The sequence below is a fragment of the Neofelis nebulosa genome, chromosome 5, assembly GCF_028018385.1.
Source record: "Neofelis nebulosa isolate mNeoNeb1 chromosome 5, mNeoNeb1.pri, whole genome shotgun sequence".
Taxonomy (NCBI): domain Eukaryota; kingdom Metazoa; phylum Chordata; class Mammalia; order Carnivora; family Felidae; genus Neofelis; species Neofelis nebulosa.
In genome coordinates, this window is record NC_080786.1 from 34,972,291 (window position 1) to 34,995,962 (window position 23,672).

At 40.5% G+C, this 23,672-nt stretch overlaps 2 protein-coding genes across 3 annotated transcripts in view; one reads left to right on the forward strand and one right to left on the reverse strand.

Moving 5' to 3' along the window:
- The first annotated feature begins 681 nt into the window (after positions 1-681).
- MRPS22 (mitochondrial ribosomal protein S22) lies at positions 682-21,998 on the forward strand. Of its 2 annotated transcripts, none has more exons than XM_058730033.1 (8): positions 682-883; positions 11,390-11,553; positions 12,622-12,786; positions 14,630-14,773; positions 15,695-15,778; positions 17,033-17,178; positions 20,703-20,811; positions 21,770-21,998. In XM_058730033.1, exons 1-8 carry the CDS (start codon positions 712-714, stop codon positions 21,863-21,865), a joined length of 1,080 nt encoding a protein of 359 aa, XP_058586016.1. In that variant the 5' UTR covers positions 682-711; the 3' UTR covers positions 21,866-21,998. The 2 variants fall into 2 exon arrangements, with proteins under 2 accessions (XP_058586016.1, XP_058586017.1); XM_058730034.1 differs by lacking the exon at positions 682-883 and adding an exon at positions 11,264-11,285.
- A 416-nt stretch (positions 21,999-22,414) lies between these two features.
- The window catches only part of COPB2 (COPI coat complex subunit beta 2), a 31,144-nt gene continuing 29,886 nt past the window's right edge, over positions 22,415-23,672 (reverse strand). Inside the window, exons 19-22 of the mRNA XM_058730032.1 lie at positions 23,452-23,632; positions 23,236-23,304; positions 23,013-23,084; positions 22,415-22,789 (exon numbers count right to left, since the gene is read on the reverse strand). Coding sequence (XP_058586015.1) covers positions 22,694-22,789; positions 23,013-23,084; positions 23,236-23,304; positions 23,452-23,632 — 418 coding nt within the window. The 3' untranslated portion in view covers positions 22,415-22,693. The remainder of the gene's footprint in view (positions 22,790-23,012; positions 23,085-23,235; positions 23,305-23,451; positions 23,633-23,672) is intronic.

The following is a 23,672-nucleotide window of genomic DNA, read 5'->3' on the forward strand; positions in this document are numbered from 1 at the left end:
TAACATCCTCCTTTGGCCAGGCCTTGGGATGAGTTCTTAGCACAAGTGCCAAACTACAGGGAAGAGAGAGACCTACACATCCTGGACAGCTGGTAAGAAAATAACAGGATCACTTAATCATTCATTCAGTCATTTATTCAACACATGTTTGCTGGGCATAGACATACCAGGTTAGGTGACATACGTAGAGTGATTGTCTTCATGGGATGAGAAAAATAAGCAAATAAATGAGCAAAATAATCACAAATTGAGAAAAGGGCTATGAAGTAAAGAGGTAAGGTTCTGAGACAGAATGAAGTGTATGAGTTGGTATGGATGAAGTTGGTGGTGGCAATCGGTTATATTTGGCATGTGGGAGGGTCTGTGATAAGCTGGAATGGATAAGTCGAATAGGCAGTTGGATTTAAACCTGGGGCAGGGAGAAAAGGTTTGGGCAGACAATGGAAATCGGTTAGAGCCATGGAAACCGAAGGAAAGGTCCAGGAAAAAATATATAAGGCAGATGTTGTACGTTTTACCTTTGGCTGTATGCATACACAGGACACGAACATTTTCTACGTGGTAAGAAGCGGGTTACAAGAAAATCGTAAAGCTGCGCAGCTTTGCCTCCCACCTCCCGCAACCAGACTACATTTCCCAGAATGCCGCGCGAAGCGCGCGAGACCCGAAATGTCTCACAGCCACTTCCGGCGCAGATGGCCCCGGATAATCATGGCGACCCTCAGATCGTCTGTGTCGCTGTGGGGCCTGCTGACAGGTTCTCGGAACACCGAGCGGGTCTCTTTCCCGGCCCGAACTCGGCTCCATCTCGGCACCCTGCTCCAGCCGCTGCCCAGGCCCTGCGGGGCGGGGTTGCCATGCCGTCGGCTTGCCTCTGAGGCGGGTAAGTGACCTGTCAGATGTCCGCTGGCGCGTTTTCCTGGGAGATCCAGAGCGTCCTTCTGGCTGGCGAGAACCACGCGGGCCCCACCCCCTCATCCCAGTCCCCGGCTCCTCTAGCAGTGCTCCCTTAGACCCAGCCGGCTTCCTTCTGTACCTTGTACCTGAAGGGTCTGTTATCGCCCACCTTTGTAATTCTTCACTCGCTTAACTAACAGTGCCTGAGTTCGGTTCCTTGCAAAGCACAGCTACGTTTGGGGAAACGGCCAACTAAACTTTGAGGGAACTCGTGGCCCAAGGGGGAGGTGGCAGTGTAGTGTGACCCAGGCTGTGGATAGGGGATTGCACGTAAGAGTAGCGCTCAAACTAGGTTGGAAGGGGCAGGGAAGAGTTCCTGGAGATGATGACGAACACTGAGACCTGGCTAACCACGCTATAGGGAGAAAACAGGAAGCATTTCAGGCAGAGGAAACAGCATAAGCAAAAGTCCAGAAATGAGACTGAAATACAGGTAGTTTGGAAACCCATGTTTTAGGTAGGATTGATAAGGGTTGGTTATGGCTTTGGCTGTAAGTTTAAAAGGAGAAATCAGTGTTGCTTCTCAGGTTTCTGGCTTGCACAGTTGAGTGGAGAATAACCCCATTTATACCAAGACAGAGAAATTGTAGGAACAGGTAGGGAGGTGAGGGAAGAAGAGGCAGGAGTAGATGAGATGAGCTTGGAAGGAAGGCAGAACTAAACGTCTGTTTGCACACGTTAAATTTGAGGTGCTTTTGAAATTCTAGTGTAGGTATCTAATACGCAGTCATATCTGAAGTGAGAAACATCTGGTGAAAGTGGTAACTCAAGCTGGGGGAATGGGTGAGACGGTCTGAGAGAATAGTGCTGAGCACATATTGTCTGCCAGGTGCTTTAAGTGACCTGGGTGTTAGAGATGAGTATAAGACAGGGTTCTGGCCTTTGGGGGAGCACGTTGTTTAGTGGGGGATGCAGTGAGAAAGCAGACTGCCTTAGTTTTTTTTTTCTAAATGATATTGGAAGTCATTGGTGAGTTTCAAGCATGCATGATCTTGATCATATTTAAAATTTTTTTTGTTTTATTGAGATACAATTAACATACAGCATTGTATAAGTTTAAGGTGTACAACACAGTGATAATATGTTGTGAAATTCATATGTCATGAATTATTACTACAGCAAGATTAGTTTACATATTTTCTCCCCTGTAGATACAAAGAAAAGCAAAAAACATTTTTTCCCCTGTGGTAAGAACTCTTAGGATTTACTTTCTTAACAACCTTCATATATGCTTTTCAGCAGTGTTAACAGTTTTTATCATGTTGTACATTGCATCCCTAGTTCTTATTTATCTTTTGGCTAGAAGTTTGTTTCCTTTGACCACCTTCTTCCAATTCCCCCTCCTCCTACCCCTTCATCTGGTAACCATAAGACCACAAGTCTGATCTCATTTTCTTTTTTCCTTTTAAATATTTATTTGGAGAGAGAGAGAGAGAGAGAGAGACAACTCATGAGTGGGAGAGAATCTCAAGCAGGCTCTGTGCTGTCAGCGCAGAGCCAGATGTGGGTCTTGGTCCCACAAATCATGAGATCATGACCTGAGCTGAAATCAAGGGTCAGACGCTTAACTGACCTAGCCACCCAGGCACCCCCGATCTCTTTTTCTGTGAGTTTTTGTTTGTTTTAAGATTCCACATGTAGTTGAGATCATACAGTATTTGTCTTTCTCTGCTCGACTTATTTCACTTGGCATAATGCCTTCACAACCCATCCATGTTGTCCCCAATGGCATGATTTCCTCCTTTTTTGTGGTCAAATAATATTCTTTTACACGCGTGTGCATGCACACACACACACATACACACACACATACACACACACCCCACAACTTTATTATCCATTGATGGATACTTAGTTGTCTCCATATTGTGGCTGTTGTAAATAATGCTGCTTTGAACATAGGGGCACATATATCTTTTCAAATTAGTGTTTTGGCTTTTTTTGATAAATAACCAGTATAGAGGAATTAACTGGGTCATATGGTATTTCTATTTTTAGTTTTTTCAGGAACCTCCATACTTGTTTTCACAGTGGCTGCACCAGTTTACATTCCCATCAGCATTGCGCTAGAGTTCCTTTTCCTTCACATCCTTGCCAACATTTGTTGCTTGTCTTTTTGAGTCTAGTCATTATGACAGGTGTAAGGTATTATCTCAATGTGGTTTTGATTGGCATTTCCTTGATGATTAGGGATATTGAGCATCTTCTCAAGTGTCTGTTGGCTATCTGTATGTCTTCTTTGGAAAGATGTCTGTTCAGGTCTTTGGCCCATTTTTAATCAGATTATTTGCTTTTTTGGTGTTGAGTTGTATTACCTTCTTTATATATTTTGGATATTAATCCCTTATCTGATTTATCATTTGCATTCTCCCATTTAGTAGGTTGCCTTTTCATTTGTTGGTGGTTTTCTTTGCTGTGCAAAAGCTTTTTATTTTGATGAAATTCCAGTAGTTTGTTTGCTTTTGTTTCCCTTTCCTGAAGAGTTCTATCTAGACAAATGTTGCCATGGCTGATGTCAGAGGAATTACTGCCTTTCTTTTTTTTTTTTTTTTTTAATTTTTTTTAAGTTTATTCATTTTTGAGAGAGAGAGAGAGAGAGAGACAGAGTATGAGCAGGGGGAGGGGCAGAGAGAGAGGGAGGTAGACACAGAATCCAAAGCAGGCTCCAGGCTCTGAACTGTCAGCACGGAGCCTGATGCGGGGCTGGAACGCACAAACCACGAGATCATGACCTGAGCTGAAGTCGGACGCTCAACCGACTGAGCCACCCAGGCGCCCCTCTTTCTTTTTTTTTTTTTTTTTTTGTAGGAGTTATGCCTTTAATCCATTTTTAGTTTATTTTTGTGTATGGTGTAAGAAAGTGACTCAACTTTCATTCTTTTGCATGTAGATACCCAGTTTTCCCAGTATCATTTATGGAAGAGACTGTTTTTTTCTCAATTGTATATTCTTGCCTCCTTTGTGGTAGATTAATTGATGACATAAATGTGGGTTCACCAGGGATATTGGCCTGTGGTTGTATTTCTTTTCTTTCTGGTTTTGGTATTAGGGTAGTGCTGACCTCACAGAATGTATTTGGAAGCTTTCTTTCCTCTTCTACTTTTTTTTTTCTTAAAGTAGGTTATATATGTAGTGTAGAGCCTAATGTAGGGCTTGAACTCATGACCCTAAAATCAAGATCTGAGCTGAGATCAAGTCGGATGCTTAACCCACTGAGCCACCCAGGTGCCCCTATTATTTTGGAATAGTTTGAGGAGAATGGGTACTAACTCTTCTTTACAAGTTGGGTGGAATTCACCTGTGAATCCGTCTGGTCTGGACTTTGTTGTTTTTAAATTGTGGCTTAACTTTATCACTTGTAAGGGGTCTGTTCACATTTTCTATTTTTTCCTGCTTCAGTTTTGGAAGATTGTTATACTTCTGGAAACTTACCCATTTCTACTAGGTTGTCATATAATTTTTCGTAGTAGTCTCTTATAATCCTTTGTATTGTGGTGCTGGTTGTTACTTCTCTTTTAATTCTGATTTGGGTCCTTTTTATTTTTCTTGATGAGTCTAGCTATAAGTTTATCAATTTTGCTTATCTTTTCAGTGAACCAGCTCTTGGTTTCAGTGGTCTTTTCTATTTTTTATTCTGTTTCATTTATTTCTGCTCTAAATTTTTTTATTTTATTCCATCTAATGTTGGCCTTGTTCTTTTTCTAGTTTCCTTCAGGTAGAAGGTTAGATTGTTTATTTGATATTTTCTTGTTTCTTTGGTAGGACTGTATTCCTATAAATTCCTGTCTTAGGACTGCTTTTGTTGTGCTCCAAAGATTTGCAGCTGTTGTGTTACCATTTTCATTTGTCTCCATATCTTTCTTTTTGATTTCTTTGTTGACCCATTGGTTGTTCAGGAGCATGTTGCTTAGCCTCCATGTGTTCGTGTTTTTTTGTTTTGTTTTTTTTTTCATTTTTTTTCTTTTAGTTGATTTCTAGTTTTATACTGTTATGGTTGGGAAAGGTGCACGATATGATTCAGTCTTAAATTTATTGAGACTTGTTTTGTAGTCTTAACATGTGATCTAACCTGGAGAATGTACCATGTGCGCTTGAAAATAATGTGTATTCTGTTGTTTTTGGATAGAATATTATGTATACATGTGCTAAGTTCATCTGGTCTAAAGTGTCATTCAAGAACATTGTTTTCTTACTGATTTTCTTACTGGGTGTTCCATCCATTGATGTAAAAGTGGTGTTAAAGTGCCTTGCTATTATTTTATTATTGTTAGTTTCTCTCTGTATGTCTATTAATATTTACTTTATGTATTTAAGTGCCTCAATGTTGGGTGCATAGATATTTACAATTATTATATCTTCTTATTTGAGTGATCCCTTTATCATTATGTAATTCCTTGTTTCTTGCTACAGTCTTAGTTTTGAAGTCTATTTTGTCTGATGTAAATATTACTATTTTTTTTTCTTCCATTTGCATGGAATATCTTTTCCCATCATTTCACTTTCAGTCTCTGTGTATCTTGAGTTCTGCAGTGAGTCTCTTGTAGGCAGCGCATAGATGGGTCTTTTTTCTTTTTTTTTTTTTTTAATCCATCTGCACCCTGTATCTTTTGTTTGGAGCATTTACCTCCATTTACATGTAAAGTAATTATTGATAGGTATTGTACTTATTGCCATTTTAGTAATTGTTTTCTGGTGGTTTTTTTTTTTTAGCTCTTCTCTGTTCCCTTCTTCTTTTGCTTTCTTGTTGTTTTGTGGCTTTCTTTACTGTCATGTTTAGCTTTTTCCCCCTTTTTTTTTGTGTGTGTGTATTACAGGTTCTTGATTTGTGGTTACCAGGGGTGTATATATAACATCATATATGTATAGCAGTCCCTATTATTAAGGTGATGGTTGCTTAAGTTTGAACACATTCTGAAAGTACCATGTTTTACATTTTTCCTCCATGTTTTATATATGTATGATGTCATATTTTACATCTTTTTATTTTGTATATCCCTAATATTTCTTTTAATTTTTGTAGATATAGGTGATTTTACTGCTTTTGTGTTTTAACTTCCATAGTGGCTTTATAAGTGATTAATGTCCTACTTTACTTTATGTTTGCTCTTACCAGTGAAATTTTTTCCTTTCACAATTTTCTGAATTGTAGTTATTGTCTTTTTTTTTTAACCACTTAAAGGATTCTCTTTAACACTTCTTGTAAAGATGATTTAGTGGTGATGAACTTTAATTTTTGTTCATCTGGGTAACTCTTGATCTCTCCAATTCTGAGTGATAGATAATTTTGCTGGGTAGAGCATTCTTGGTTGTAAATTTTTTCCTTTCAGCACTTTGAATATGTCCTGCCATTCCTTTCTGACCTTCAGATTATTTGCTGAAAAATTAGGTGATAGCATTATGGGAGTTCCCTTGTGTGTAATTGTTTGCTCTTGCTGCTTTTAATATTCTCTCTTTATTGCAAGTTCTGTCATTTTAATTATATGTCATGGTGTGGACTTTTTTCGGTTCATCATGTTTGGGAATTTTTGTGTTTTCTGAACCTGAATGTGTTCCCAGATTAGGGGGATTTTCAGTGATTACTTCTTTAAATAAGTTTTCTGCCCCTTTCTCTCTTTTTCTTCTGAGATCCCTATAGTACTATGTTACTGTGCTTCATGATGTTATAGAGGTCCTTTAACCTATTCTTACTTTTTGTTATTTTTTTCTTTTTGCTATTTAGGTTGGTTGTTTTCCATTACACTGTCTTCCAGATCACTGATCCATTTTTCTGCATTCTGTAATCTGCTGTTGATTCCCTCTCGTGTATTTGTTCTTTCAGTTATTGTATTCTTCAACTCTCATTGATTATTTTTTATATTTTCTTTCTCTTTGTTGAAGTTGTGAATTCATCTATTCCTCTCTCTCAAGTCTAGTTGAGTATCTTTATAATTGTTACTTTGATCTTTTTATTAGGCATATTCCTTATCTCTATTTTGTTTAGTTCTTTTTCTGTAATTTTTGTCTTGTTCTTTCCTTGTGGACATATTCTTCAGTCTCCTCATTTTTTTCTCACTCTCTGTATCTGTTTCTGTATATCAGGTAGATATGTCTCCTGATCTCTAAAGTAGTGTCCTTGTGTAGAAGAGGTCCTGTGGTGCCCTGTAGCACAATCCCTTCTTGTCACCAGACCACATGCTCCAGGGGTGTCCCCTGTGTGGACTGTGTGTGTCCTCATTTTGTGGCTAGGCCACAATTTCTGTGGGCATCCTGATGGGTTGGGCTGGCCCTTAGCTCAGTGGGCTCCATGTCCTGCTTCATTTGCTGCAGGCACAGTGGGCAGTGTACTGTCCTGTTGAAAGGCCTGGCTGTGGCTGCCATGGGCTTGCTGGTAGGTAGCCTGGTTGTTTCCAGTTAGTCGTTGCGACAGCTGAAGGGGGCAGGGTTTGTTCCCCATGCAGGCAGTAAGAGGCCTGGCTGGCAGGAATTGAACACATGCTGGTGTGTGGGACTATCTCCCCCACTCCCCTTGGCAGGAATTGCTTTGGAGGGGTGCCTACCAAGGCAGGTGGGTTGGGTGGGACAGGTCCACGGGGCAACACTGAGGCAAGGCACATGCTGGTAGCAAGGTAGATGAAGAGTGTGTTAGAACAGGCTCTGTCAAGAGTCTGGCCGTCTAGGCTTGGGGAGGGCAAGAAAAATGGCACCACCATCACTTTGTTCCCAGGGAAGTTTCCTGAAGATTCCTGTCTTTCTGGCACACGTCCTCAGCTTCGTCCATACATATCTTTCACATATGCCCCAGGTGCTTTTCCAACTGCTGCTTTTGTGCTGTGTCTGCAGTGAGTTACTTAGCATGCTGGGTCTCAGGTTTTTTAACCTCTGGCTGTCTCAGAGTTTAAAATCAGCACCACTCATTTTCAAAGCCAGACCTTGTGGGGACTCCTTTTCCCAGTGTGGGTCTGGGAAGGAGTCCAGTCTGGGAGTCTGATCTTCTTGCTCCTCTGTGCTTGTGATATCCTTCTTGTTTTTGGTTAGTTGACCCAGGGGTTTGATTACTGACTGTGTTTCCACCCATCCTACCCTTTTTGATGTGGCCTTATTTCTACAACCAGCTGTGGGAGATCTGTTCTGCCAGGCTTCAGGTCATTTTCAGGGTTAGTTGCCATACATGTAGTTGTTGCCTCTGTGCATCCTTGGGGTGAGGTGAGCTCAGGATCCTGCCACTCCACCATCTTCCCTGCATTCCTCCTCTTTGATTTCTTTCATCATTGTGTTTTAGTTTTCAATACAGAGATCTTTCGCCTCCTTGGCTAAATTTATTCCTAAGTGTTTTATTGTTTTTGATGCTGTTGTGATGGGATTGCTTTCTTTCTTTTTCACATAACTTGCTGTTAGTATAGAAATGCTACTGATTTTTAAATGTTAATTTTGTATCCTGCAACTTTACTGAATTTGCTGACTAGATCTAATAGTTTTTTTTTTTTTTTTGGTGGAGTTTTTAGGATTTTCTACATACAAAATCCTATTGTCTGCAATTGGATACAGTTTTACTTGTTCTTTTCCAATTCTGAGAACCTTTTCTTTTTCTTGCCTAATTGATTGTCTAGGACTTGAAGCATTATGTTGAATAGGAGACATCCTTGTCTTATTCCTGAACTTAGAGGAAAGGCTTTCAGTCTTTCATGGTAACTGTGGGTTTAGCATATATATAGCCTTTATTATGTTAAGGTATGTTCCTTCCCTACCTAATTTGTTAAGAGCTTTTATCATGAACCAATGTTGAAATTTGTCAAATGCTTTTTCTGCATCTGTTGAAACGACTATATGATTTTTCTGTCATTCTGTTAGCGTGATGTATCGCATTGATTTGTGTATGTCAAACCATCCTTGCATCCCAGGGATAAATTCCACTTAATCATGGTGAATGATCTTTTTAATGTGCTGCTGAATTTGGTTTGCAAGTATTTTATTGAGAAATTTTACATCAATAGTTATCAGGAATATTGGCCTGTAGTTTTTGGTAGAGTCCTTTTCTAGCTTTGTTATCAGACCAGATTGGGTGTGTTCAGGGTGGTAATGGCTGTAGAGTCTGGCTTTGGTATCAGGATAGTGCTGGCTTCGTAAAATGAGTTTGGGAGTGTTCCCTCCTATTCAGTTTTTTGGAGGAGTTTAAGAAGGATTGGCAGTAATTCTTCTTTGAATGTTTGGTAAAATTCACTTGTGATGCCATCTGGTACTGGCCTTTTCTTTGTTGGGACATTTATTATTGCTGATTGAACCTCCTTAGTAGTAATTGGTGGGTTCAGATTTTCTCTTTCTTCCTCAGTCTTGGTGGGGCATATGTTTTTAAGAATTTTTCCATTTCTTCTAGGTTGTCCAGTTTTTTGCCATGTAATTGTTCACATTAGCCTTTTAGGATCCTTTGTATTTCTGTAGTATGAGTTGTAGTGTCTCCTTTTTCATTTATAATTTTGTTGATTTGGGTCCTTTCTTTTTTTTCCTTGCTTAGTGTAGCTAAAGGTTTGTGAATTTTCCTACTTTTTCAAATAACCAGCTCTTAGTTTCGTTAATCTTTCCTGTTGTTTTGACTGCGTTTTTATGAGATTACTCTGGTTGTTCTGTGAACAGTGGTCTACAGTGGTGTCAGAATGGAGTCTGAGTCATTCTTGGAGTCAGGGAGACTGGTTAGGAAGCAAAGGCAAGAGATGAGGATGGCCTTGATCAGAGTAGTGGCAGTGGGAAACGGAGGATTAGAGATTTATGAGGTATAACAGGCAGTATGTTCTGTGTTAGTGTGCTTTTTTTGTAAAATGGGGATAATTATGGTATTGCTGGGGTTGTGAAGATTAAATGTGCTGAATACGTAACATTTTTAGCTCAGTAAGTACTGGTATATAGTAAGCACCTAACAAATGTTATTTGTTATCATTGCTGTTGCTGTTACTACTGCTCTTTGGCTAGATGTGGAGAGTAAAGAAGTCAGGAATGACTGTGAGATTTCAGGCCCACATGACCTATGGATGCTGCTAAGATAAGGAGCAATAGGAAAAGCAGGTTTAAGACGGGAGAAAGTTGATGAGTTCTGCTTTGGCAGTACTGGAGTGCAAGTGAGATGTCCATGGGTTAGGTGGTTGGAGGATGATCTTAACTGAAGATTCAGATTTTAGAGTCACCAGCATATAGAAGTAATTAAAGTTGGAGCGCCTGGGTGGCTCAGTTGGTTGAGCATCTAACTTCAGCTCAGGTCATGATCTCACGGTCTGTGAGTTTGAGCCTCGCATCGGGCTCTGTGCTGACAGCTCAGAGCCTGGGGCCTGCTTCAGATTCTGTGTCTCCCTCTCTCTCTCTGCCTCTCCCCAACTCATGCTCTCTCTCTCTCTCAAAAATAAATATAAAAAACTTGAAAAAAAAAGAAGTAATTAAAGTTATATTGCTAGGATATCATTCAGGGAGAATATAGGAAGGGAGAAGAGAAGGATTTTTAGGGGAATCAGCATGTACAGGACTAGCAGAGGAAGAGGAGGCTGGGAAGGAATGGTACTTATTTCCTCTCTTTTTTTTTTCTCTCTTTCTTTTTTTTTTCCTAATGGAAATGGAACAGGGGAAGTTAGGCAAATGGATAGGCAAACTGCATAAGGCAGAGATGATATCTGGTCTCCTCTCCTGTCCAAGCCTCTTCCATGACACCCGCTTGGCCTTTTCAGTCCCACGCTGTAATCCAAGCCTGTGTTTCCTAGTTGCGGCCCCTTAGCTTGGAATTTCTCTCCCTTTATTCTGTGCTGTTCAGGCCCTTGGGAAGCCTTCATTGACCCTGCCGTGTCCATCTCTGCTCCAAGAGTATGTATATGGCGCTTGCACTGGGGGCCACCATGAGAGACTAGAGCTGATCTAGGCTCTAGAAACAAACTTTGGTTTAAATCCTGACTCTGTCACTTAATAGCTAGTTGTCTTTAAGGAGGCTCCAGTGTCCTCATTTATAAAATTGAGATATCAATACCTATTTTGTGGGTTGTTGTAAACATTCCTGAAAATATGTGTAATGCCTGACGTATAGGAGACAACTCTGTAAGTTATTATGATTAACATTATTACATTACTTAGTTTAAAAATTTTACTTTTAAGTAATCTCCACATGCAACATGGGGATCGAACTCCCAACTCCAAGATCAAGAGTTGCATGCTCTACTGACTGAGCCAGCCAGGTGCCCCAGATTAATTAGTTTTTTATGTTGCTTTTCCACTAGATTGAGTGTCTTTTTCCAGTATTCTTAATCATTGTAAGTGGTCAGTAAATTTTATCAAGGAATGGATGAATGGATTTCATAGGGATTAACATTATGCATACTGAGGTAGACATTTTGTTCATCATTTCTATTGTTAACTTTTCTGTTTTGAGGTCTCGTTGGCTTGTCATTTTTACCATCTTCTTATTTACTACAATCCATTTTAACAGAATCTGGTAGCTCAGAGATCAAGAAACCTACATTTATGGATGAGGAAGTCCAAAACATACTCATCAAGATGACAGGCTTGAATCTGCAGAAGATTTTTAAACCAGCTGTACAAGAACTGAAGCCACCAACCTATAAGCTGATGACCCAGGCACAGTTGGAAGAAGTACGTGAATGCAGACATATGGGCAGGATACTTTTCTTTCAAGGGTTAAATTAGATTTCCAGAGGCCCCCTGGATGCTGAGAGCTGCTCTTCCATAGATGCTCATGATGGGAGTTCCAGGCACAGACTGAGAAGAGAAATGGGATCAGGCAGGCAGATAGGAGCAGGGAGCATGGCTGAAATTAGGCAGATGGGGGCACATGGGTCAGGCCTGCGTGTCCAAGCAGAGCTCCTCCTCTGCTCCCAAACCTGCTCGAGTGTCTTTTCTTTGTCCTGCCTGCTTCAGCTTCTTTCCTTAGAAGCCTCTGCTGTGAGCTGCTTTGAAGCTGATGCTTTCGTGGGATTATGAGATCCTGCTGAAGCACATCCTACTGTAAGCTACCAGGGTCCTCCTGGAGTCATGCGTATTGAGTGCTTTGTGGAAAATGCTTTCATGTGTGAATATGTGAAGCATTATTGCCCATTACAGTCAGAGCAAAACATTCAGATATCCAATAGTATATCACATGAGTAAAAGGTCCCCTTTGAACTTCTCAGAGGTAATCATTGCTAACTGTGTGGCACGGAGCACTGTGGTCACTGGTTAAGAGCGTGGGATTTGGAGTTGAGTTGCCAGGGTTCAAGTCCCAGTGTTGCAACTTCTTAGCAATTTACTTAACATTTGTGTGCCTTTATTTTCTCTTCCATGGAATAACAGTGTCAGCTAGCTCATAAGGTAGTTGTGGGCATTAAATGAGCCAAATATTTTCAGAGTATGTAAACAATATATGGTACATAGTATGTACACAATAAATGAAATCCTTTCTTTAATTTTAAGCAGCTTTTGTGGCCCAGCTCGGTCTCCGAGCATCTTTTGCTGTGTCGAGAATGGTTGAGTCTGTAGGTGGTGCTCTCAGCCACAGCGGAGAGGCAAAAGCCAGGGTGCAGGGGCCTTTTCACTCACTGAATCGTGGCTACAGCTTCTTCTCTTCGCAGTCCTTGGCATTTTATATCAGTATCTGCTTTTGTCAGATGATCCTTCTTGTCTGTAACGTTGTAGCTTTCCTTAAGAAATGTGTTATTTCATTAGGCTACAAGAAAGGCAGTTGAGGCAGCTAAAGTACGATTAAAAATGCCACCGGTTCTGGAAGAACGAGCGCCAATAAATGACGTGTTAGCTGAAGATAAAATTTTGGAAGGAACGGAAACAGCCAAATATGTGTTTACTGATATATCATATAGCATACCACACCGGGTGAGTATATATCTAACTGCAAAATGATCTTTATTTGAAATATGTGCGGTTGGACCTGAGGAACGAGGGTCGACATCACTGTGACCCAGCTGTCTCTGAATCTTCCAAACCAGAACTCCTGTGACTGGGTGAGACCCTTCCGGAAGATCCAGCCCAGCATAAGGAAGAAGAGAAATGCAGACCAGTCCCACATCATCATGTTACCATTTCCCTACAGATTATGGACACAGTATATTCCAGATTGACTGCAGAGAAAGGTGTCCTGAGACAGAACGAGGGGTTTACAGACAGAAACCCACCCCTAAGCCACAAATAGGCAGAAATCTTCAAGCAGTGGCAGAAGGGGATTCTTTCTGCCCAAGTTAGACTGACTTCCTAAGCTGAAACGTTTTTCTTTCCTGTAAATTCTTGAGGATGCCAGAAAAACCCAGACTGCCCAAAGGATATTCGCTCTTCAGAATTTGCAGCAAGAGTGACAGGCTTCCCCAGATAATTCTTAGATACCACTGCTTCTTCTATTGTGGTTTTTATTCTCTAGCTCCTCTTCCCTTGATGACCAGTTCCAAAAGGGAACTGTGTTTGAGCCTTTTCAATTAAGAGTGAAACAAGAGCGATTTATAATTTAGCCCAAAAAATGCACTAGAGTACTATGTAACGCTATGGTTGGGGGAAGGGCCACACCACGTTACTCTTTTTATCATATATGATTATGGTTAGAAGACATGATTCGAGCAGTGTCCATATCTGTGTACATCAACTGCCTGTATGCCTGACCTGATGAACAAGGATCTCAGAGTTTCATTTTAATTAAAATTTTTGCTTTGGGCTGCTTTATTATACGTTTGCAGTGCTTTGAAGGCTGTTCATGGGACCATTTTATAACTTGAGAGAGGAACTTAGAATTCAAATTACCTTAGTCCTTTTGAGAAATAATTGTGTTATTTAGGCATCTGCTATTTTTTTCTGTTTGCAGTACTTGATGAAAGTTTTTATTATCCTCAAAACACATTCAGAGACTCTCACATCTCTGAAAAGGTGAAAGTCAGTTAATTTAAACATTAATCAGATGTATATCAAGTATCTGCGAACTGCAAAGTTCTTTGTAAGTCACCGGGTATTGTGAAGAATTATAATCCATAGCTCCTGCCCATTTTAAGTTTTCTAACAGTATCTGAGCAGTGTCAGGAATCTTGCACATGATAAATTGCCCACTGAGTGGCACACACAGTGGGTGGAATTCAGAGGGAAGCCATCTCATGGCCTGGGATTTGGTAGTTGGAAAAGTGGAGAGGCCGGAAGCAGGGAGACAGTCTCTCTGACACATTTATGTCTCCTGTCACTATAAGGAATTACACAGGTGAGGAATTAAGACTCCACATTCTTGGGTTTGTTCCTTTTATCCCAGGGACTTTAGAAGTAGATCACAAAGTAAATAAAGTCTGTTTCAGTGAGACTTTGGAATGGGGAAATGAAACAGTTTGAAAGGTCTCATAGTACTTCTTTCCTCTGAAATGGATTTAGATGAATCTCTGATCAGTTTTTTTTAGTTGAATCGTTTTATGTATTGAGCTCACTTTAGGACCATGGTTGGCACTTAGTAAATACGTTCATTTTAGATTTCTGATTGTCAGAGGCAGAGCAGTGATTAGTGAAGGAAGTATCAAATCTTGCCAAGTCTTCGAGGTTTAACATTATCATTGAAATCATAGACCATTGCATTTTATGTCTCCCAGTTGCATTTTATATTTTGATTGCAAGTTATTCATATAATGGTGCTTAATGGAACACTGGAACTAAAAATAAGTCTTCAGAAACTCATTCTTGATTATGTTTTCTATTTCAGGAGCGTTTTATTGTTGTCAGAGAACCAAGTGGCACGCTACGGAAAGCCTCTTGGGAAGAACGGGACAGGATGATACAAGTTTATTTCCCAAAAGAAGGTCGTAGGGTTTTGACACCAGTAATTTTCAAGGAAGAAAATCTTAAGGTAAGGTGACTGTGCTTTCGTAGAGTCAGTGGTGATGGTTTCTTGGTTGAACATTGGCTCTGCTGCTGTAGAGCATTCTGCTTTGATAAGCACGGATACGCAGGGTTGTGTGTGTGTGTGTGTGTGTGTGTGTGTGTGTGTGTGTGTGTGTGTGTGTGTGTTTTCTAATTTAAATCCAAGTTCGTTAACATATAGTGTAGTATTGGTTTCAGGAATAGAATTTAGTGATTCATCAGCTTACATATAACACCCAGTGCTCATCCCAGCAAGTGTTCTCCTAATGCCTCTCACCTTTTTAGCGTATCCTCCCACCCATCATCCCTCCATCAACCCTCAGTTTGTTCTCTGTATGTAAGGGTCCCTTATGGTTTGTCTCCCTCTCTGTTTTTATATTATTTTTGCTTCCCTTCCCTAATGTTCATCTGTTTTGTTTCTTAAATTCCACATGTGAATTGAAATCACGTACTTGTCTTTCTCTGATTTATTTCACTTAGCATAATGCACTCGAGTTCCACCCACATTGTTGCAAATGGCAGGATTTCATTCTTTCTGATCACTGAGTAATATTCCATTGTGTATATACCACGTTTTCTTTATCCATTCATCAGTCGGTGGACATTCGGGCTCTTCCATAATTTGGCTATTGTTGATAGTGTTGTTACAGACATTGGGGTGCATGTGCCCCTTCGAATCAGCACTCCTGACAGATACGTGTTTCTAATGATGACTCCACCACCGTTACCAGTCTTGCAGTTGGCTTAGCTGGGATTTGAATGTGGGTGTGAGTTGTGGAGCCTGTATTATCTCTGCCTACCTCTTACTGGGCACAGATGTGGATGAGTATATCTGTCATGGCATCAGGACGGGTGTTGAGCTTTCATGTTTATCTCATCTAATTCCATCTGTGCTGTGTGGTTTTAGACCATGTACAGCCAGGACCGGCATGTTGATGTCCTCAATCTCTGTGTTGCCCAGTTTGAGCCAGATTCTGCTGAATATATCAAAGTGAGTATATTTTATAGTTTCTAAAGTATGGACTTAAGTATGGTTATGAGTAAGATTTATTCAAGGGAAAGAGAAATACCTGAACATTTATGGAGTACCTGAAGTATACCAGATGTTTTATCCTTACAGCAGCCCTTACAGATGAGAGAATTTAAGTTTGGAGAGTTGGGTACCTTGCTGGAAGTTGCACAGTTAGTAGGTGGTAGTTTAGGACCCAAACTTGAATAGGCAAAGCCTGTTCTCTTTTCATTTTATCATACAGGAACAGAGTCATTTGCTAAAATTTGCCAAAATGTCGCGTGTCTTACATTTCAGTAAGTAATCACGTAGTGCCTTCCATGTGTGAGATAGTGTGGTGGGTAATATAGGCGAGGACATGAACTAAGATCGGGTGTGCTCTGTCAGAGCTGCAGTCTGGCATTGACTGTGGAGAAGGGTGCTAGATAAGTATGCAGATAATTATCACCTTGGGTTTAAGATGTTAGGTGCTAAGAGAAGATTACAAAGTGCTCTCAGGAAAGACTTCATAGGGGTCTTGACCAGGGTTCTAGAAGGGCAGGGAACATGGTGAAGTTGAGTGAGAAGAGGTGTTTCAGGCAGGGAGGGGGAACAGTGTGAAAAACAGGTAGGAAACAGTGTGCTTGCAAATGGCTAGTCATCTGGTTTGCTTGTACATGCATTGGGTATGGGAGGTGTTCAAGATGAAGCTAGAAAAGTAAATGGGGCCGTACTTGACCTCAGAGGCTAGACTCAAGAATCTGGACTTTAGTCAGAAGGCCTTTGAAAGCCTTTTGAACACAGAAATGCCCTATTTATCATATGCAAGATGAATCTGGAAGAACTGAAGGAACATTAGTTAGTAAGAATGGAGCAGTCGATGGGATAGGAGAAAAAGGGAGGAGTGAAAAAACATTCTTGATTTCTTTTCTTTTCCCCTAGTGACCAAGATAATGGTGGTCTATTATTTCTAGTGGTCTCCAGTATATGTAGTAGGTGCTTCGAGAGTAGTGCTTGGCTGCTGAAAAGTAATTGATCTGACTGTAAATGTGTGGCAAACTTGTTCCCGGCTGCCACACACTTCCACAGTGGAGGGCCAGTCTAAACCATACCTATTGGTTAATGATAGTGGAGGCGGGTATCAGTAGACCTGGTTTACTGATACCTTTTGGGCAATGCTCATGTTAGTAAATGTGCATCCAGTAATCCTCACTTTTTATTTTCATGTTTCTGAAAAATTACATTTTGTGTGGATAGATTCATCATCAGACTTACGAAGATATAGATAAACATGGAAAGTACGACCTTTTACGCTCAACAAGACACTTCGGTGGAATGGCTTGGTATTTCGTAAATAAGAAAAAGATTGATGGTTTACTGATTGACCAGATTCAGAGAGATTTGTAAGTACAATCTTAGTAAGTAAAAGAAATTCTCACAACTATTATAGTAAATATGTATTTAAGCTATTTTTCCCCATTGATGACAGTGTATTGTCCAATAATAAATACCTTTCATTTACCTCATTTGTTTATGGGTTTGTTCTTCCAGCACAACCCAGTTTTCTCAAGTCTTTGCTTTGGTGGTTTTTGTTCTTGTTTTTGTTTTAATGTTTTTTTTTTTTTTTTTTTCCAACGTTTTTTATTTATTTTTGGGACAGAGAGAGACAGAGCATGAACGGGGGAGGGGCAGAGAGAGGGAGACACAGAATCGGAAACAGGCTCCAGGCTCCGAGCCATCAGCCCAGAGCCTGACGCGGGGCTCGAACTCACGGACCGCGAGATTGTGACCTGGCTGAAGTCGGACGCTTAACCGACTGCGCCACCCAGGCGCCCCTTAATGTTTATTTTTGAAAGACAGAGCACAAGAGTGGGAGAGACAGGGCGGGGGGGCGGGGGGGGGGGGAGACACAGAATCCAAAGCAGGCACTAGGCTCCAGGCTGTCAGCACAGAGTCCGACACGGGGCTCAAACTCACAGACTATGAGATCATGACCTGAGTCAAAGTCGGACGCTTAACCAACTGAGCCCCCTAGGCGCCCCTGCTTTTGTGTTGTTTAAACAAGGCTAGATTCTTTGAAAGATACGTGGTAGTGCATCTGTATTATATACCTTGGATACTGACTTATCTTGGGCCTCACCAGAGTTCCTGGGGATCAGTGAACTTTCCAGAGACTCAAAAAGGGATTAAATAGGAAATGTAAAGACATAAACTCTGATAGGTGCTTGTCTTCTGGTGGGACTGGAGCTTTTCAGTAAAAGTCATCATTTAATTTATGAAAATACTGTTTTTAATGTCCCTTGCTTTTGCAAGACTTTTAAGATGTTGAAAAAATTAGTTTTCCAAAGTTGCATGAAACAAGGAATATCTGTTGTATTTTTTTTTTTAATGTTTGTTTTTGAGAGCACGAGCAGGGGAGGGACAGAGAGAGAGGGAGACACAGACTCTGAAGCAGGCTCCAGGTTCTGAGCTGTCAGCACAGAGCCTGATGCAGGGCTCAAACCTGCGAACTGTGAGATCGTGACCTGAGCTGAAGTCAGATGCTTAACCGACTGAGCCACCCAGGCGCCCCTGGAATATCTGTTGTATTTTAACATGCATGTATTTTAACTGGTGTGCTCCCAGGTTCTAGCTGAAACTGTACTTTACAGCTTGTGATGAAACTGTTGTTTTTGATTATCAGTTGGATTAGAAATGCCAAGATGACAAGGAAAAGAAACCAGCATGGTTGTAGTAAGGTCAGTAGGCAGTCCTTGACTGACTCAAAAGTCTGAGCTACAAGAGGGTTATAGGGATTACTGCCACCTTCAGACTATGAGGAGCTTTGACTCAGAGTATCCTCCATGTAATCTCATCTAAGTCCTTCACATAAAGTTCCTAAAGCATTTGGAACTAGAAGGTGCCACAGGCATTCTTTAAGAAATACAGCCCATATTTGGAACCAGAGCACTATTTCTCATAGAAGCAGCATTCCTAATGGTTGATGACTTCAGGCCAGCCTACTTTACTAGCAAGTGTGTTGTAACCCAGTTCAGAGGGCAGACATATAACCTCATCCCACATAAGCAGGGGGCTGGTTGGCAGTGACATCTCCTGTGAACAAATTTTCTTATAAGGTTTTTAAGATGGAATCATTCTGAAATTTTTTTATTTTAAAGACATGTAACATTTTCGTAAAAAATTAACATGTAACTGAAAATCAAAGTTCTTTATCAAAATGTAGTAATATATATTATAGTAATACTCATTACCGTATTTAAGCTTTACATTTGAAGCAGTTTATTTGTATACTGGGAGGGAGTTTTGAGTAATCTTTCCTGCTCCACATTAAGTAAAACCATTCCTGTGTGGTTTATGACCTGGACAACGTGCTGCAAATCTCAGACCGGACAGTAGAGGGTGCACATCCTCACTGAATGAAACACAAGGCAGAACTGGGATTCGGCTCATATTTATTTCAGACTTAAGTCTCACTGTTGGTTTGTGGTTGAGATTCTTTTAAAATCTGTTTGAACATGGAAACTTATTTGCTCTTATTTTCAAATATGGCTAGGTGTTAAGCTAATTTGTTTAGTAAGATGCAGGCATTATACTTTAGCATGAATGTAATAAAGCCCTAAATGGAATCTAAATATATATAGAAACCCATTTAAGCTCCTAACAGGACCACATGCTTAAGCTCTAAAGGGAATTTTATTTTTTATTTGGGGAATTTTGTTGCCATGTTTATTGGACTTTATTAGATTATAACAAGCAGTACATTTGTAATGAACATGTTTGAATTTTTTTCCCTGGAAAGTTTTACTATGTGAACAGCTCTGATTTCTCATTTCTCCCAGAGGATGGCCTTGGAGTGGATGGGCCTTGGGATAAGCCTAGAGCATTTCTCTAAGGTCACCATGGCTTGAGAAATTCTTTACTCTCACGATCACTCCACTTTTTATCCACCAGCTCAGATGTAAAGCAGAGAAAATTAATGAGATGGCTGGGAGAAATACTGAATTAGGTTGTCTTTATCCCTCTACCCCCAACTGGAAGGCAGTACCTCACTAGTGTGCACAGCATAACCTCAAAAGCATAAGCATTTTAGAAAGGTTGTTACCTCCTCAGCTTTGAGGTGACAAATGGTGGGCAAGTGTTGACTATGTGAGAAGACAGTGACTGGTTTGGGGAAGGCTAAAGAGGTTTTTTTGCTGATAGAAGTTGTCTATAGGTTTCTAAAAAGGTAAGTACAAACCAGAAGACTGAATTCTAGATTGCAAAAGCAGAACCTGACGTTCCTTCTGACTCAGGTGCACAATTTCAGATTGGCTTCACTAGGATGCTAATTTTTAACTAGTGGGTTCTTATGAATAGAAAGGTAGCCTGGGAGTCTTTCCTTGGACTCCTAGGATGCTTCTTGTAAAGGCATTTTCCCACTAATTCAGAGTCTTAATGAAAATTTGTTAGCTGCCAATAAGTTCACTGCTAATGAACTTAAAGGCAAGTGGCTTTGAGCATCCCCTGACCACCAGCCTCCAGCTTATGTGGGAGGAAGGTAGTATTCCTGCCCTTTGAGGAACAGGACATTATTAGCTGCTGGTGAAGTGGGCTGGCCTGGCAGCCATCTACCATTAAGAATGCTGTTTCTATGAGAAGTAATGCTCCGTTTCCAAAAGGAATATAGTCACACTTAGAATATATTCACTTTCAAAAATTGGGCACTCCCTGTACTGATACCCGGCCTGCCTACCTCAGAGTAGAAGTAAAGCCTAAATTGGCCCGTATTCTGAAAATGCCTTTGAAAGTATAAAACCTGAAGGCTTAAAAAATGTCTGGCCCGAGGAAAGTTTGAAGTGTAATTTAGTTTTAAGTTGGCACACATTTTTATAGAACCGTGAAGCAAATGAAGAAAACGCACTGACAGCGGTAATTCCTTTCACCCTAGACTGGATGATGCCACCAGCTTGGTCCAGCTGTATCACATGCTCCATCCAGATGGCCCATCGGCTCAGGAGGCCAAGGAGCAGGCTGCTGAGGGAGTACATTTAATTAAGGTAAAGGGACTTTTTTCACCCGGCTGTTGTGTGGTGCTAATTGAGATGGGAAGAATTCTAAAGTGGGTCATATTTAATAGTAACTAAACATTTGTGATCTTGAAACAGTGACCAGAGCCCCATATTTCTTCAGCCTGGATAACAGAAACAGATGGGGTGGGAGTGGAGGAGCTGCACGCTCAAGTCCCAAGTAGTTCAGATAGTAGGGCAGCCGCCCCCTTGTTCTTTGAGGGGATCAAGTGACGAGCAGGGCAGTGTGGAGCAGGTAGCACGTGTTCCCAGTGTACCTTCCCATCCTTCAGGGCGGTCACAATCCTGTCCAGAAGGGGAGAGGGTGGTGCCTGTATTATTACTAAGTCTTAGTTGCATTAGCACTTTGGAGCTGCCTCCCTCTCCCAACCATGGCCTTACACAGAGTTCTCTGTCACTGTATAATTTTCATCACTTCTAATGCTCAGAATAGACATGGTTTTGTGGATCTGGCTTCTCTCCCAGTATTATTTTACCCACACCGCAAAGCAGTTCTAAGGATAAAAGTGACCAGTGATGGACCCCCTAGGAGGAGTAGAGAGAAACTATGGTACTAATTTTGGTTTTCTGTGATTGGTCAGGTAAAGCAAAATGCTTTTGGGGAAAATAAAGTGATTTTTTTTGAAATTTAATGATTTTCATTTTGACCTAGCAGGGGGGTACAATGTCAGGTTTTAATTTTTTTCTGAAAACAGGCTAAGAGACATGGCAACCATGTTAGAATTCTTCTGGTATTTAGAATTACTGTGGCTTGAACTGTATTGGATGTTATTTTTTGGTCCATGTAGTATGCTTATTTTATAAACAGAAAAAAAAATTGTGAAACTTGGAAGACTTTTTAAACTGGGACTTTGCTAATGCAGAAATGGAAAACTATAAATAGTACATGTTCTATTGCTTAAGAGTTTCTTTTTTTAAATTTAAACAGGTCTTTGCAAAAACAGAAGCCCAGAAGGGAGCATATATAGAATTAACACTACAAGCTTATCAAGAAGCATTCATTAGCCATTCTGCAGCTTCCTGAAAGTATTTTTTTAAATAAATTTCATTTTACTTAAATTATAACTAGCTTTCTGTTAATGTTGAGCTGAATGTTTAAAAATGTCAAAATGAAAACTACAGATGGGAGTTACCAACAAAATTGTTTTTTAACAGTGCCTCTAACAAAAATACAAAGAAAATCTTGTTACTCCACTCATTTTCCTAGGCCACAGGGGGATAACTGAAGTATATCTGAGTGCCTGGTTATGAATTTCTCTCACCAGAGTGGATGGTGCAGTATAAAACAACAAAAAGGTACTTCTTTCTGTATTACCAACTAGGTAGTTTAAACAGAGCCCAGCTTAATGAGGTTTCTGGGTTTCAGATCCTGATTCTAGAAGCAGGTAGCTACTAGACAAAAATCAGGACATAATAATCCAAGTATTAAAAAGTTAGGGCAGGGTTAGGAGGATGAGATCAAGAAAAAAGGGTTAAGAGAATGTGGGCTGATCCCTAGGTGAGGTGTAGTTTTGGTTCAGCCTTCTAAAACTAGAAGCTTATCTTCATTATTTAGAAAGGAAACTTTTGAGTATTTTCATTAATTCAAAAGATTTTATGAGATGTGATCTAGTGACAGTATGAAAAAAAAAATCAAAGCCCACATCTGTTTTACTTAACAGGAAGCAGTGATTTAGATGCGGCACATAAACTCCTAGAATGAGGAGAGCACTGTGCTCCCAGTGGGCCACAGCCTTTCCATATAAAAAAATCTCAGGAGTTTCTTAGAGTCCAAAGAACTGTGGTCACGGTGGCAGTCAACACCTGTCCTTAATAATGGCCTGTGTAGCAAGGTTCACGGGAAACATTACACTTAGTCATCCAAAATATCTTCATCCAGGTTGATGTCTGTTGTGTCAATATCTTCTAATTCCAAATTATCCAGATCTACTTCTAGTTCGAGTAAACTCTGCAAAGAAAAGAGTTATTGGTAACTTTTTGAAAAGTTATCGGATTCCTGATCAAAAGAGAACCAAAGCAATAGTCAAGAGGGGCATTTTCTCATTTCAAAGCCCCTGCTCTGAAAGTGATTATGTCATTGAAATGCAGAGGCCTGCACATCCTGTGGCCATTCATGAGGAGGGAGGAGTGAGCCTGGGGTTCCCATGGGAAGTTTGGGTATAATGTCCTACCTTTTCTTCTTTGTTGGCTGTGTGGGAGGTCACAATAACTGGAGTAGGAGAAGCAGGTTTCCCATTAAGTTCCTGAAAGTCCAAGTGGAGAGAATAGAAAGATGAAGGAATTTGTTCAGGTAATTTTCCCCCAAGGAAAGGCTGTTCAGGATTAGGAAGTGGGACATGGTACTTAAAATGAACAAATCTTAACCAGATTATCTGATTAAGATATTCTACTGACCTGCTGAGCTGCAGATCTTGAGGGCTGAAAGCCTTTTGCCTCTTCCATAACATTTCTTTCTTCATTTGGCTATCAGAATAAAGCAATGATGAATAAAGCAGTGTAATCTGAAGTCCTAATTCATCTATGGACTTGGCCTAAATCCCAGATATTAGCTCTCAATCCACCAATAATGTATATAAATTATAAATGAGGCCTGGCTCCCTGGCAACTCACCGTGACAAGTGGGTACTGCTTGGCTGGCCACAGATCAGCATGTGTTTCCTTCACCCATTCTTCCACAACAAAGGCTTCTTTTAATCCAGGAAAAAGGTTTTCGTACTCTGTTGGATCAGCAAGGGATTCTGCTGCTTTCTGATTGACTTTTGAAAGATTTTCTCTCCAGAGTTTTACCACCCTGTTGTAGGTATCATGAAACCAAAGGGAAAGTGAGTTAA

What these genes read in the sequence shown, in the direction of transcription:
- MRPS22 (XM_058730033.1), top strand. Translation starts at nt 712, where the DNA reads ATGGCGACCCTCAGATCGTCTGTGTCGCTGTGGGGCCTGCTGACAGGT. An exon ending in CCCAGGCACAGTTGGAAGAA is followed by an intron (nt 11,554 to 12,621) that starts GTACGTGAATGC and finishes TTATTTCATTAG; the next exon opens with GCTACAAGAAAGGCAGTTGA. An exon ending in TCAAGGAAGAAAATCTTAAG is followed by an intron (nt 14,774 to 15,694) that starts GTAAGGTGACTG and finishes GTGTGGTTTTAG; the next exon opens with ACCATGTACAGCCAGGACCG.